Source organism: Gallinula chloropus, assembly GCF_964237585.1.
Source record: "Gallinula chloropus genome assembly, chromosome: 5".
NCBI classification, from domain to species: domain Eukaryota; kingdom Metazoa; phylum Chordata; class Aves; order Gruiformes; family Rallidae; genus Gallinula; species Gallinula chloropus.
The window spans coordinates 66689118-66703976 of NC_140090.1; the positions used below are offsets into that span (position 1 = coordinate 66689118).

At 64.3% G+C, this 14859-nt stretch overlaps 2 protein-coding genes across 2 annotated transcripts; one reads left to right on the forward strand and one right to left on the reverse strand.

The window, feature by feature from the left end:
* Positions 1 to 747: 747 nt before the first annotated feature.
* Positions 748 to 7334, reverse strand: GOLGA7B (golgin A7 family member B; the record flags this gene model as incomplete). Its single annotated transcript, XM_084264859.1, has 5 exons — positions 748 to 852; positions 989 to 1090; positions 1217 to 1369; positions 1725 to 1850; positions 7278 to 7334. 5 exons carry the CDS (start codon positions 7332 to 7334, stop codon positions 748 to 750), a joined length of 543 nt encoding a protein of 180 aa, XP_084120985.1.
* A 2257-nt stretch (positions 7335 to 9591) lies between these two features.
* On the forward strand, positions 9592 to 11881 carry SFRP5 (secreted frizzled related protein 5; the record flags this gene model as incomplete). The annotated part of the gene is made up of 3 exons (XM_084264525.1): positions 9592 to 10123; positions 10841 to 10918; positions 11346 to 11881. 3 exons carry the CDS (start codon positions 9592 to 9594, stop codon positions 11684 to 11686), a joined length of 951 nt encoding a protein of 316 aa, XP_084120651.1. The 3' UTR covers positions 11687 to 11881.
* Between the last annotated feature and the right edge of the window lie 2978 nt (positions 11882 to 14859).

The following is a 14859-nucleotide window of genomic DNA, read 5'->3' on the forward strand; positions in this document are numbered from 1 at the left end:
CTTTCTAGGTCCGATTGGGGGTGGCACCAGGTCAGGCAGGGAGCAGATATAAGTGCCCAGTGTTGCGGGTAGTGCTGCAGGATGCTACTGGTGGGAATGCAGCTGCCAGATGGGTGACGGTGTCTGGCCAGGTGTGGGGACCAGCAAAGGGTAGTGGCCCACTACACTTTGGGCAGGGCTGGGGTGAATGGGTGGCACCATCATGCAGATGAAGCGGCACCAGGGCTTGGCTAGAGACCCTGGGCAGTGGGCACACAGCGGCTGAGCCCACCCCGCAGCACCAAGAGTGAGGAACCCCAGGGAGGAAGCACAGCAAGGGCTGGCAGTGCCCATGGGCATGGCAATGTGTCCCTTAGCACTGCCTGTCCTGCTGCTCCCCGATGCATGGCATGCAGGGCACTGCCAGCTGGGGCTGCCTGCAGCAGGGCGAGCGCCTTCCTTTGTGGCAGGGGCAGCAGCACCGAGCACCCAGAGGGCTGCAGGAGCCCCTTGGCGCCAGTTTGGCACAGTGGGAAGCACCTGGGGGGGGCCCCAGCACCAGCCCCTGCCCACAGTGGGTCTGATCAGGGGCAGAGTCACTGCAGGGGCCACAGAGCGGAGGGGGGCAGGCAGCCCTGCTGGGCAGTCCCCAGCCTCCCCCTCCCACCCACCCTGGGCTCAGAAGCGGGTGCTCTGGTAGTGCAGCCTGCGGAGCTCGGAGAGGCCACTGTCCCGGCAGTACGAGTCCCTGCAGGGACTCTCTGCCAGTCACCGGCCCCCCACCCCGCCACCCCCCCCACCGCTGCTGCTGCTGGAGCTGCCACTGCTGGAGCTGCCGCTGCTGCACCGATCCTCGTAGATGGAGATCTCGATCTGGGCCCTGCTAAGGATCATCAGAGATGTCAGCCACAAGCCCAGCCCTTTCCCAACACCCACACCCAAGGGTGTGTCCTCCCCATGACCCTTCACCCTTGTTCTGCCCCCCAACACCCCACTGGCTAGAGGATACGACTCTCATGCCACGCTCCAGGGGGTCGGTGAGCAGCAGCCCCCGTGGTGCATAGATCTTCTCATTCTGCTCCTGGATATACTTGGAGATCTTCTTCAGGACCTGCCAGCACACGGAAAGACATTCAGGGCTTGCCAGCATTGGTGTCCCCCCACTGCCAGCCCAGGGATGCCTGCTCTGGATGCCTGCTCTGGCCTCCAGCTCCCATCCTCCCTGGGCCCTCAGCACCTTCTCGTAGTGTGTCTCCATGCAGAGGAAGATGAAGTAGGCAGTGGTGCAGGCCAGGCATCCCTCCAGGTATGAGCTGCCCCCAATCTTCTCTGCCTCTGCGTAGAATCCATTAAGGGTTTTCACAGTTTCCTCAAAGAGATGCCGCTCGATCTAGAGCAGAAACTGAGGTGAATGCGAGTCTGGACCCCCTACACCACCCAGTCCCTATCCCTGGAGTGACTCCAGGACCATTAACCCTCTCTTCCCCAACCAGCTGATCCCTCACCACCCACCCAAGCTGAGCCTGCAGCCCATCACCAGAGTCTCCTGGTCCCCAGGAGGAACCAGGAACTTCCACAGTGGGTGAGGTGGCCGTGATTGCATCCACCCAGCAGCATCAGATGGCCCAGGTCCATACAGAACCCTGCAGGGGCTCCATGCTTTCAGCCCCCTCTCCCCCCTGAGCCCCCATGGGGCACCAACACAATGCACACACGCCCACACACATCCCATCCAGGCTCCCTACCCGGCTCTCCAGCTCAGGGGGGAACTTTGTCTGGAACTGGCACGTGGTCCCATCACTGTAATCCCGCTGCACGAAGACTTTGGTGGCCAGGGATGCGCTGCGCCGCAGCTCCTGCAGGCTGTGCACCTGGAGAGTGGTGGGGTGAGCTGGGGGTCCACAGCCATGGGGTGATGATGGGCATCCCTGCTGGGGGCTGGGGACCCTGGGAGCAACGCCGTTCCCCCGGCATCAGGGCACGAGTGATGCAGGCACACGCACCCCGAGGCAGGGGGCTCTCGGCACGGGCTGTGTCATGCAGTGAGCACAGCTCAGCGCAGGAGCTGCGAGGACAAGGGTGAGGGGAGGATTGGTGGCCAGGGGAGGATGCCGCGGCAGCGTGAGCGAGTTTGCGTGCTTCCCGCCTCCGGCTGCGGTCCAGCCTCGCCGCATGCTCGGGTGTGTGTGCCCGGTGGACCGCGGCCCGGGGTCGCGACAGCCCCTGTCCCCAGCAGCGCCCCAGCACGCAGCCGCCCCAGGAGCGGCCGGGCGGGAGGAGGAAGGAGCCGAGCAGCGGCCGGGCGGCGGATCCGCAGCGGCAGCGCAGCGGGCGGCCAGGCTGCGGCGGGGCGGCTGCACGGAACGGCTGGCAAGCCTCGGGGGCAGGCGCTCGGCCCGGCCCCGGCACCCACCGCGGGTACGGGGTGGGCCATGGGGGGCTGGCGAGGAGGGTGGAGATGCCGGGTTGTGCCAAGGACGGGTGTCAGACCCCTCCCTGGCGCTTCCCTTTGGGTGACACGGGGCCACCTCCTGCTGTGTGCCCCCATCCCATGTCCAACCCACGGCACCGGGGAACAGGACTCTCAGCTCCACAGCCACCCCTCCTCCCGGGGTACCCCACCCCAGACCCACGCTGCTCCCCCCAATAAGGGCACCCCGCACCCTCCCCACACCCCCCACTCCTCCAAGCACCCCATATACCCACGGTCCTTTCTGTGTACGCACACACAGCCCGCGCACCCCTCCCAGCCCCATACGGACCCTCTCCCCGGTCCACCCCAGGCGGACCCTGCCCCACGCTGCCCTCCCGCACCGGCGCACCCCAGGCGGACCCCTTCCCCCCGCGCCCAGCCGGCCGATGGCGGCGGGCCGGGGAGGGCAGAGCGGGGGATGCTCCGCCGCAGCCCGGCGCCGGGAGGTGCCCGCTGCCAGGGCGGCCCTCGCCGTGCCGCCGCGCACCCACCTCCGTGGCCATGGCGCGGCGTGCGCCCGGGCCGGGCCGGGCGGGGCTGGGCTGTGCCGGGGAGGGGGGAACCGGCGCTGTCACCGGGGCCGTGCCTCGCCGCGCGGGTGGACCGGCGCTGTCCGCGGTGCTGCTGTGCCGAGCGGCGGAGGCGGGCCCGGTCGCCCCGTGTGCGCAGCCGCCCGGCCCGCTACGGCCCGCCCCGAGGCTGCGGGGATGGGCGCCCGCCGCCACCGGCACGGAGTCCCTGAAGGACCGGCTGCCCCGGGGATAGCCCCAGCGGGGAGGCATCGGGGGGAGGGGTTCAGCTGTAAGTCCCGGGGTCCCGGCCGGCGCTGCGGGTACCGGGGGCCAGCTGCCGAGGGAATGCGGCTGTTGGTCCCTGGGGGGAACTGGCTGCCGAGGGGCTGCTGCTGGAGATAACCGGGGGCCTGGGCGGCTGTGGGGCTGGCCCGGTGGGGGGATTTGGGGGGGGGAGCCTATCGTGGGGCTGGCAGCTTGTTGTGCCAAGGGGCCTCGTCTGAAGCTGCTTGTTTGCGAAGGGTTTGCAGCTGGCACTGCTCTCTGGAACCGGTGCTGCAATCACAGAGTGGACAGACATCAAAGAGAAGAGCTAACGAACTCCCTGTTATCTCTGCCCATTGACAGCTCAATTAGAGCCAGAGAAATGCCAAACTGGGGGGGGACAGAGGCAAAGGAGAGGGTGCTCACAGCTGGGCCACGGAGAGGCAGGAGGGATGTGATGGCTGGGCACAGGGCCCTGGTCAGGCAGGAGAGCAGCCAGCCCTTCCTGCAACACCTGGGCGATGCTGAAGGCAGCACAGGGCCCTGCCAGCACGGCTGCTCGGGCTGCTAACACAGCACTGCCTGCCGCACTGGGCGCCTGGTGAAACAGGGGCAGCCCCATCTCACTCCACCGAGTACCAGCCCAGGGGTGGCTGGCGAGCAGCCCTGTAGTGTGGCAGGGTTTGGGACCAAGGGACCAGGGTTTGGGACTAAGGGATCAGAGGACACACACACAGACAGGGACCAGACTCCCACACAAACAGAAAGCTGTGGATCCCACAGTTTTCAGGGTGAACCTGCCACTCCCACTGCTTAGAGCTGCCCTGCCAGCCCACATCCCAGAGTAATGGGGTACACCCTACCCAGACAGAGCCACAGAGCCAAAGGACTCCCCTCGGGGTGGGGAGGAGGAGGCTGAACTCTCCCATGTGTGCCCACACCTGCCCGCACCTCCGTGCACATCCAGACGTGCAGCCAGGCACACATGCACACACTCACACACCCAAGCATGTCCCCGGATGCCCCCAAAGCCAGGCCCTGTGTCCCAGCTCTTTCCCATGCTGTGTGTCACCACCACGTCAGGGCTCGCCTGCCCGCCTGGCAGCGCCCTGCCAGTTGCCATGGTGATGCTGCGCCTGCCAGGAGATGGAAGTTTGCTCTCCCACGCCACTGAGAAGGACCGAAAGCCACGTGGACCACGCTGTCCCTGCTGCCCCAGGCTCTGCCCATCTCCCTACACCCCATGGTGCTGCCAAAGGGATGTCTCTTCTCCAGCTGCACCAACCCAGACTAGGCAGTGGACCCTCAATCCTGGGATCTGCTTGCCTCACAAGCCACGGACTTGTCTGCAGGACCAGGGCATGTGACAGGGAGTGTCCTTTGGTGGGACATCTCAACACCATCATGGGGATCCACCTTCTGCCATACTACCCAGTGGCAGGCAGGACACAGACAGCCCCACAGTGGATCTGCCCCACAGTGCTCCCCATCCCAACACAGTCCCTGGCCCTGCCTTGTAGTGTCTGCAGCCCCCAGCATCTCCAGAGCCTACCAGGGCCTGCCAGACCACCACACAAGGTACACAACCATAGATTTTCCAGTTTTAACCAGAGCAGGGACAGACCCTGCCGGTTTCCATGCAGAGGGGACAGGCTGCTGCCATGCCATGCCATGCCATGCCATGCCATGCCATGCCATGCCACACCATGCCATGCCACATTATGCCATGGCTCCCAGCGGGGCAGGGCAGAGGTAGAGCAGGGCTGGCATAGCTGACAGGATGCCAAGCAGTAGGAACAGGGTAGGGGGGGGTTCAGGGCAGCCCCAAAATGCTTCATGGCCCTGCTGGGTACTGGAAGGATGCCTACAGCAACAGGACTCTGGCCCTTCTGCTCCATCTGCTGAGCCCTGAGGGGCTATTTTTAGGCTGCCTGACAGCGGGGGTGGACACCACATGCCTGTCTGCCGCCAGTGCTGCCTTTACTGCCCTGTGCGTGGAGCAAGGGGGCTCTCTCCTGTCCTGCAGACAGACCCCACAGATCTCCCCTTCCCCCCAGCCACCCAGAGCCCCTGCCCCTGGCCCCGCAGCACAGGTGTGGGGCGTGTCTGGGGTCTTACGGCCAGCCGGGTGCAGCGAGTGTGCCAGTGCCCATCAGCGGGACACCCGTGCCCTGACAGTACCCCCTGGCTCAGCCCCTGTGTTTGGCTCCCAGGTCACAACCTGGGGGTGTCCCTAATATGTCCACAGGTGCACAGCACCGCACCACATCCTGGGACCCCGACCCTCCCTGCAGTCCCAGTATCGTGACATGGAGGAGAGATAGAGCCCTGCAGCCAGCCTGGGACCAACCCCTGCAGCCCCTTCCTGCACCTGCTGCACGTTGAACCCCCTACCCAGCCTGTCAGGGCTGTCAGCAGCTCCAGCTCTGCTTCAAAGGGGCCATGGCAGGGCCAGGCTCTGGCAGCTGCTTCACACAGCGCTGGGGGGGGGGTGTCTCATTAATGGGGGGGAAGCATGAGCTCACCACCCCAGCAGAGACAACAGTGACATTTGGGAGGCACACAGAGACAGTAAGCAGGGTGATTAGCTGATAACCTTTCCTGGGAGACACCAGGTGTGCACCAGAATGGCAGGAGGATGGGGGGCGGGGGAGGGGAGCACATCCCCCGTGCTGGGAGCCACTGGAAAACAGCTCCAAGTACCCCAGCCTGCTGCTTCACACAGGACATGGAGATTGCCCCAAACTGGGGTGCACCGGCCCTACAGCCTAGGCACACTGAGGATGGGAACCCCTCTGTGATGCCTGCAGCACGCCCACACCCAGTGGGTGGTGCCAGGACCCCACTGCACTGTCAGCCCCTGAGAAGGTGGGGGCCAACCCTCCAACACCCCCCACAGGAGTGCGTGGGGGGACATGGAGCATCTTCCTGCAACCACACAAGCAGAGGGGCTGCAGCTTCAGAGCAAGGTGCCAAGGTCCACACTTGGCAAAGGTGCCAGCTGGGATCTGGGAACGTGTGAGGATTGCCCCCGTGCCAGAATGGGGCTGTGCTGGGAACAGAGAGATGGCTTTTCCCACCTCCCCAGTGAGGCAGAGGGGCGAGCAGCACTGCAGAGACGGTCCCCATACACAGTGCCACGCTGCGAGGCAAAGGGGCTCTTCCCAGAGGGGTTCCCACACAGGACCTGCCCCCTCCCTGCCCTGCAGAAGGGAGCTGGGGGCCAGGGCCAGGTAGACTGACATCGAACAGGGGGTCTGTGTGCCGGCTGACAGGAGCTGGGCAGGGCCAGGAGCTGCCGGGGGGGCTGGGAGGGTGCCAAGGCAGCCTCGGCCCTGCAGATGGGCCGGGAGCACTGCCAGCCACATTCCTGGGGCTGCCGGGTAAGCAGGAGTGTGTGTGGGCGCAGGGCAAGTGCATGGCCACTGCTGCCCTGCCCACTGCCCGCCCTGCCAGTCCCATGTCCCCATGCCAGCTCAGCCCCATGATGCCTCCAGCCGTGCCCCAACCTTCTTCGGCCACCCCCAGGCAAGGCCACCCCTGTGAGCCACGCTGCCAGCCCCACATTCCCCCCATGCCAGGGTTCTGTCTCCCTGGAGCTGCCAGACACCCCGGGACGGGTGTCCCCACACAGCCAGCAGCCCTGGCATGCTGCCCCCTCCCAGGGGTCCCTGCTCTGTGGTGGGTGCAGCCCGTGCCTGGCACTGATGCAGCTGAGGAGTCAGGGGTCCCAGAAGCCTGGGATGGAGCTGGGACAGGGAGGATGAGATGAGGGTGACAGGGGGATGGCAGAAAGCCCACCCAGCCCACCCAAGCCCAGGGGGATGCGCCTCTGACCACAGAAACAAGGTTGGTATCACCCAAAGCTGTGGCAGGAGTGGGGACATGATGGGGGAGGACAGAAAGAGGTGGCCAGGAGCCTGCTCAGCATCTCATTTCCCAGGCGCCTCCTTCTCCCCTGGTTCAGATCTGCTCTGTGCTATAACCAGGCACGGGTCCCAGGGAAGGCTCAGCGCGACGAGGGGGCACCCCGGGGGATGTCCTCTTACCATGCCACCCTGGCTGGCCATTCCCGAGGTCCCCACCATGGAGGAGGCAGCCCCCATGGTTCCACTTGCAGTCTCGCTGCTCTGCAAGGTGACAGAAGCGGTGGCACAGCCAGCTTCCCAGAGTGACAGGCACAAGTGTCAGTCCCCCAGATGGCTGTGCGGGTCCAGGATGGGGATGTGGGCAGGGACACAGCCTGCACGCACAGGACACGGGGAGGAGTTCTGGCTGTGGCTGTCCTGGGGCTATTCCCGTCCCCAGGGTACAGCCCAGATCTATCTACTGGGACATCACAGGTGAGAAAGAGTTAAGGAAGCAATGGAGTGCAGCACAGGCACAGTCTCAGCTTGGGGACAAGGCTGCCAAGACACCTGCCAGGGTGGGAGGAGGGATGGACACCCCTCTCCTGGGGCCAGCCCTGCTCCCTGCAGTGTGGCCATTTGCTGGGAGGTTGCTCAGTATCTCTAATGAAGGCACCCTGCTGGACAGGGGAACAAAGACAGCTGAGGAAATCCCTTGCTCCCCCCCACACCCCAGCCCTGCCAACCTTCTCACCTTCATTTGGTGGGGTGCCAGCTGGCAGGGGGTGCTCAGCACCCCCAGCATCTTCCTAGGAGGGACTGTGGGTGCTGAGGGGTGGGGTGACTTGGGGAACAAGGTTAGCTGAGAGCCAGGAACTGGTCCATGACCCAGAGCAGGACAGCACCAGCACTGGCAGTGGTGCAGGGACAGCCCTGGGACACCGCACACCCACATGGCTAGGTGTGCTCCACATCCAACACGATGGCAGCTCCATCCCATGCACACAGGCTCTCTCTGCCTCCACTCCTGCTCCAGAACCTCGCTAGCCCCTTCCTAGCACAGCTCCCATGGCAATTATGCCCTGCCCTGGCCCATCCATCATGGATTAGCTATTTTCTATCAGCATTTATCTCCAGCTATCTCACTCCTGCTGTGACAGCCCTCTGCCTCCAGCACCCTCCCTCCCGCTACCGGGCAGCCCTGATAAAGGGCTGCTCTATCTTATCGTGCTCCCTGGCAGTTACACATTAATGGTGCCATCCCCAGGAATTGGCCAGGGTGGGATGAGCTCAGCCCACCCTCGGGCCAGCAGCAAGCATCACTGGGCAGTGCGGTGACGGGCACTGTGCCCAGCGTGGAGGGCATGGGCAGGGCAGGCAGGCTGCAGGTCATGCAGATGAGGTTCTCAGCATGGCCCTAAAGCAGATGGATCCCACCAAAGCTGGCAGGACAGTCCCTGCCCCCAGCCCAGGGCAAAGGGCAGCTGCTATCACTACCTGCTCCTGGCTGTTTGCTCTGTCGCCCATTAACAGAGGCACCTTATCCAGCAGACAGAGGCCAGAAGCGGCCCAGAGCCCATTGGCCTGGCAGGGGCATTGATCGCGAGAAGGGGAAGGTGTGCCCCTGATAACCCCTGCAGACAAATGGGTTTCTAATGGGGTGCTGAGCCTTGCTCCCCCTGGCCCAGCCTATCTCCAGGGGGATGCAGGAATGTGGCCCTGGCAGGACCCTCACCCCGCTCGCTCCCTCACTCGGGCTCCAGCTGTGCCCATGGTCCTGGCACTGGCAGAGCCTGGGTGCAAGCCTTTTGCTGGGAAGTGTAACCCTGGCTGCACCAGACCCAACAAGGTGCCTGCTCTCAGGGCCATCCATGAGGAATAAGGACCCTGTGGCCATGGCATCCCTTTGGCATTGATGCCGCACGTGGCACCTGGCACATGGGTAGCCCAGCTGGTCCCAGTGCTGCAACACAAAGCCTCTGGGGTGTCCTGACCCCCTGCACCCCAAGCATCCCCTAACCCCTCTCCCACAGGGCATGGGAGAGCTGGGGTGGGAGTACAGGGTAGGAACCAGGGTCCCCTCCCTGATGCCAGGGCTTGCCTCTGGGGTGCCAGGCAGGAGGGTGGCAGAGGGGCTGGTGGATAACGGGGGTAACTTGCGCCCGCAGCACACCCTCATGGGGCAGGCGCACGGGGAGCCAGGGTGGGCTAAGGGGGCTCCATGGGAGGGCAAGGGGCACGCAGTGTCACACCCCCACCTGCCCGCCCGAGGAGGGAGGGAGAGAGGGCTGCGGCGGCGGGGTGGCCGTCGGGGCAGGCTGGCAGGGGGCCGGGGCCGGCCCCGGGGGGGGCCCGGCAGCCGGAGCAGATTGGCTGCCGGCGCGGCCTCCCCGGGCTCCTTAGAAAGGGCGGCCGGCGTGGGAGGCGCTAAGGGAGGCAGGCAGCGCGCCCGGCCGCGCTCCCGTCCCGTCCCGCTCGGGAGGCACGGCCGGCGGCGGTAAGGCGGGCAGCGGCGATGCCACGGGCGGGCAGCCCCCCGGGGGGCCGGGGCACGGCGCTGCTGGCGCTGGTGCTGGCGCTGGCCGGGTGCCGGGGCGGCGGGCAGCACTACGACTACTACGGCTGGCAGCCCGAGAGCCTGCCCCACGGGCGCTTCTACGGGCGGGAGCCGCAGTGCCTCGACATCCCGCCCGACATGCAGCTCTGCCGCGACGTGGGCTACAAGCGCATGCGGCTGCCCAACCTGCTGGAGCATGAGACCATGGCCGAGGCCAAGCAGCAGGCCAGCAGCTGGGTGCCCCTGCTCGCCAAGCAGTGCCACACCGACACCCAGCTCTTCCTCTGCTCCCTCTTCGCCCCCGTGTGTCTCGACCGGCCCGTCTACCCCTGCCGCTCCCTCTGCGAGGTGGTGCGCGACTCCTGTGCCCCCGTCATGGAGTCCTACGGCTTCCCCTGGCCCGAGATGCTGCACTGCGGCAAGTTCCCCTCCGACCACGAGCTCTGCATTGCCATCCAGTTTGGGAACAGCAAGGCCACCCCGCCACCAGGTAAGTGGTAAGGGCACCTCGGTGGGATGGGGATGTATGTGGGGCAGCCCGGGAGCTGCATGCAGGGTCACCCTGCAGGTTCCTTGCACCCCTCAATGCGGAGCCTGGGGCGCTGACCAAGGACCCTCTGCCTGCAGCCAGGCACAAGTGGGCACAGCACCAGCAGCATCAGCTGCTTTGGCTTTGTACAGCTTGGTGCCCAGGGGAGCCAAGCACAGAGCTGCCCCAGGGCAGGACAGAGCACAGCGGCCATGGGAGCAGTGCTGGGAATGGACATGGGATGAGGTGGGAGCCATGGGGGGACCGGCCACAGAGTTGTGTCCCTCTTCTCCCACCAGGTCCCATCCCAGCAGCAAAGAGCATCCTGCACTCTGCACCTGTGGGTCTTGGCCCCACACTGCTGTCACAGGGTGGCTGTCCTCTCAGGCAGGGCAGGGGTCATCACCCAATGCAGCACAGGGTCAGGATCAGGGCTGTTACAACCCTCAGGCTGGGGCTTCCCTCCCTGCTGCTGCTGCTGTACCCCAAAATGTCAGCATCTCTTGGGAAGGCATACATTGGCCAGTGAGGTGCACTGTGGCCCCTGCAGCACTCTGGCACAGCTGCCCATGGAGCAGAGGAGCTGCTGGGGGTCTCCCAGCGTTTCCCTGCTGAGCTGGCCCGGGTGACAGGCATCAACTGAAGGCAGCTGTGACAGTGGCTGGTTTCTCACCACAGTGTCCAAGATCTGCACCCAGTGTGAGATGGAGCACAAGGCGGATGGCATGATGGAGCAGATGTGCTCCAGTGACTTCGGTAAGTGCTGGGGTGCATTTGGACCTCTCTGGACAAGGGGCTGGCTCCCAGGGATACTCTGATAGCCCTGGCAAATGTTGGCCAGGGGACACAGTTGTACAGGGACAGCCCCATGGGAGACCCATTCCCTCAGACCCTGTGTGCATGGGATGGATGTATCACAGAAGGCAGAGGTGGGGGGATAGGCAGGGTGGGGCATTTGAGAGCGTCACTAGAGGCCACTGCTGAGCTCCCACGCACCCACCCACCAGCCCCTTTCCCTCTCCGCCCAGTAACTTCCCCAGAGACCCATCTTCTGGGTCCTGCCCCAGGGGTGGGCTGCACCCTGTTCTGCACAGGTGCCTGTCCCAGATCCCCCCAGCAGCACCCCAGCAGTGCTCCATGGCAGTTTCCCCCCACAACCATACCCCATGGCTGCCCTACACAGTGGTGAAGATGCGCATCAAGGAGATGACAGAGGAGAACGGGGAGCGTCGGCTGGTGGCCGCCCAGAAGAAGAAGGTGCTGAAGCTGGGCCCGCTCAAGCGCAAGGACACCAAGAAGATGGTGCTGCACATGAGGAACGCAGGCAGCTGCCCCTGCCCCCAGCTCGACAGCCTCAGCGGCAGCTTCCTGGTGATGGGCCGCAAGGTGGGTGGCCGCCTGCTCCTCCTGGCTGTCTACCCCTGGCAGAAGCACAACAAGGAGATGAAGTTTGCAGTCAAGTTCATGTTCTCCTACCCTTGCCCCCTCTATCACCCCCTGCTCTATGGGGCTGGGCAGCACTAGGGCTCTGCTCACCCTGCCCAGGACTCCTGCACTGGCCTGATGCTGCAGCCCAGGACCCTGCTCTGCACCCCCAGGATTCCCAAGCTGCATTTATGGGAGCCTTGATGCACAGCCAGGTCCCATGACCCCTGCTGAGAGCCCTGCTCTACACCCCTAGGACACTTGCCCACACCCAGAGGCATAGACTGCATCCAGGTGCACCCTGAACCCTTGCTCTGCATGCTTGTGAGCCCTGGTCTGCCCCAGAGATCCTTGGCTATGCCCAAGTCTCCTGCCCAGCACCCCAGGGGACCTTTGCCTGCACATAGGATCCCTGTTTGGCCCTCATGGTAGCCCATGGCTGCACCTGAGACACCCACCCTGACCTCTGTGTCCCCTGCCCAGCTCCCTGATGACATATCCCAGAACCTCACCTCCACGACCCAAATCCCTACTCTAGTCCACCAAAGCACCCCATGTCCTCTCCTCAAGCTCACACCCCAGCCCTGGATTATCCCACCTTCACAGGTGCCCACCCCAGCCAAGGCAGGTCCCTCCTGCCCTGCTGTCCCCACAGACCAAGTGCTCAGAGCAGTGCAGTCCCTTCCTGGGCTCCCCCACTCTTCACATCCCACATGGCTGGGTGTGTGGGGGGTGTCCACCTCCAAGGCACCCAGACCAGCCCTGCTTCATCCCTCACGCACACCCCCATCAAGACCCAGCCAAGACAGCCCTTGCTCATCCACACCACAGTAAATTATTCTGTCTCGGTGAAACCTGTGTCTGGCTCCCTGTGGTTCATGGGAAACTGCCCCTTGGGGCTCCCTCAGGGACCCCAGAAAGATGGGAGGGGGCTCCAGATCTTGCCTGCTGAGTAGGGGAGCCTGAGGGAGCAGGTCACCCTGGGCTCCAGCTCTGCTCCTGCTCAAGGTGCCATCCCCAGAGCCCGAGCAGGCCAGCCAAGCTGGGGGATGAGGGTCCCAGTGGTCATGGGCATCACTGGAAACTTGGGCATCCCTGCCACTTCAGGGAGCCTGGAGGGTGGTGAGATGGTGGGGAAAGGGGTATCACTGCTGCTGGAGCCCCTCAGCTGGGTCTGAGGGTGTTTGCCAGAGAGATTTCTCTTTCGATCATCCCTGGGGGACACATCCACAGGCTGGGAGTTGGAGGCACACAGAGCTGAGAAGGGGGCAGACCCAGGACCAGACAGTTTCCACCCCCAGGCACCCCACCTCCACAGCACCTGAAAGCCCTGTCTGCAGCTCCCAGCCAGCCCTGCTCGGCTGCCAGACCTACCGCCTCCCTAAACGTTCCCTGGGGCCACCCACCTGCACCAGCCGGCAACCTCCCCCTCCCCAGCAGCACCAGGACAGCCCCTACCTGGCCCCTCCGATGGCAGCACAATGCTGCCCCCCGGCTGAGCTCCCCTAGCCCCAAACAGGGGCTGCCTCTACCCCAGCAGGCGCGGGGCACAGCCCACCCACCCCATTCCCACTCCAGCCCTGTTTACCCAGCGCATTCTTGCGTCCAGCCGTCCCGCCGGGTGAGGGAGGCACGGAGGCAGCTGCCGGGATATTTACCCAGCGCCTGGCCGCCTCACACTGCGGCTTCTCACCGGAGCGGCCCTGACGCAGAGGAGCCTCCCGGGACAAGAGGGGAATTGAGGCCTCGGGACACCCGTGCCCACCCTCCCAGCTGACCAGGCCCCGGGCACCTGCCTCACACCAGGGTGATCCCCCTCAACACGGCCTCAGCCCCACTGCCCACCCCCCACACAGCCAGGCAGGCCAGGCCAGCCCTTGCCCCAGCCTCACACGAGGGGCAGGCGGTCGCTGCCCCTCACCCTGGCCCAAGGGGAAAAAAAAAACTGTGGAAAAAAAGACTGAAACGTTGTTAGAAGGTATGTTCTGAGGGAGGCTGCTGAGCGCGCTGCCCTCAGAATAAACATCATCAATTATGTCATTCCACTGCGAAGCTTAAAGTGCACAAACAAAACCCCACTTCCCACAGCCCCAGTTTGTCTGTAGCCCTCTGTATTTTGCGTCATTAGCATCTTTCCAGGGAGTGTTTAGACATACATGGCCATGGCGCTCATCCCTCCACTGTTTTCTTGAGAAAGACAAGGAACTTCTCTCTGACTCCCACCCGTGGGCTGGCTGAGTCCTACAGCTCCAGCCCCCCACAGCTCCAGCCCCCCAGCTGGGGGGCACCCTTGCAGATACACTCACACACATGATCCCACAGCTCTTGGGGTACCACGCAGCCCCCTACCCACTGTTACAGCTGCTCTGGTGCCCCCAGTAACTGCTGAACCCTCTGCATACCAGCCCACCCCCCACCTTGGAGAGCAGCCAGCACAGCTCAGGAGGCCTCATCTCCACTGCTGAGGCCAGATTCACACCACTTCTCCATGGGGCACAGCCTGAGGGAGGGGCTTGTGAGCCCAGGGCCAAGAGGAGGGCTCAGGCTGCCCCACACAAGCTCCCCCACCAGTAAGTTGCACAGTCAGCAGTGAGATCTGGGCCCCCAGCACCAGCACAGGCTGGTGGGCACTGGGCAGTGACAACAAGTTCAGAGCATCCCAGGCAGGGGGGTGGAGAGCTGCAGCTGGCTGGCAGGGACACAGGCCATGGCCATTCCCAGCTGCACAGCAGTCAGGGTCACATTCCTGGGATAGCTGGGAGCTTTGCTGTTCATGCAGGGAAAGGTCACCCTTGTGCTCAGAGGCAGCTGCCGGGACCACTGCCTGGGCAGGGCAAGGCACAGCCCCAGGAGGCACAGAACTCCCAGCAGCTCCTGCCAGAGCTGAGCAGGATGCAGCCCTGGCACAGGCACGGATGAGGCAGCTGCACACAGCCTGGACCAGGGCAAGCAAGGCCACAGGAGATGGAAACCCCAGGAAGTGATGAGAGCTGGAGGCAGATGCACCTTTTCCCAGTGACCACCAGAGCAGGACACTGGAGCCAAGGCCAGAGAGGTGCTGGGGCAAACTAGGACAGCTTTCACCAGAGCAAGACAAGAGCCAGCTGAGGGCAAGAGATTTATTGGTGACTCCCTATGTACATTATATATTAATCTGTAGTAGAAAGCAGCAGTCACTAAGTGCATAGAGCAGCACCAACTCCCACCTCCTTCTCACGCTACAGCTGGAGACCCAGCGACACAGCCCAAACTTACCCTCTTGCCTCCTCTGC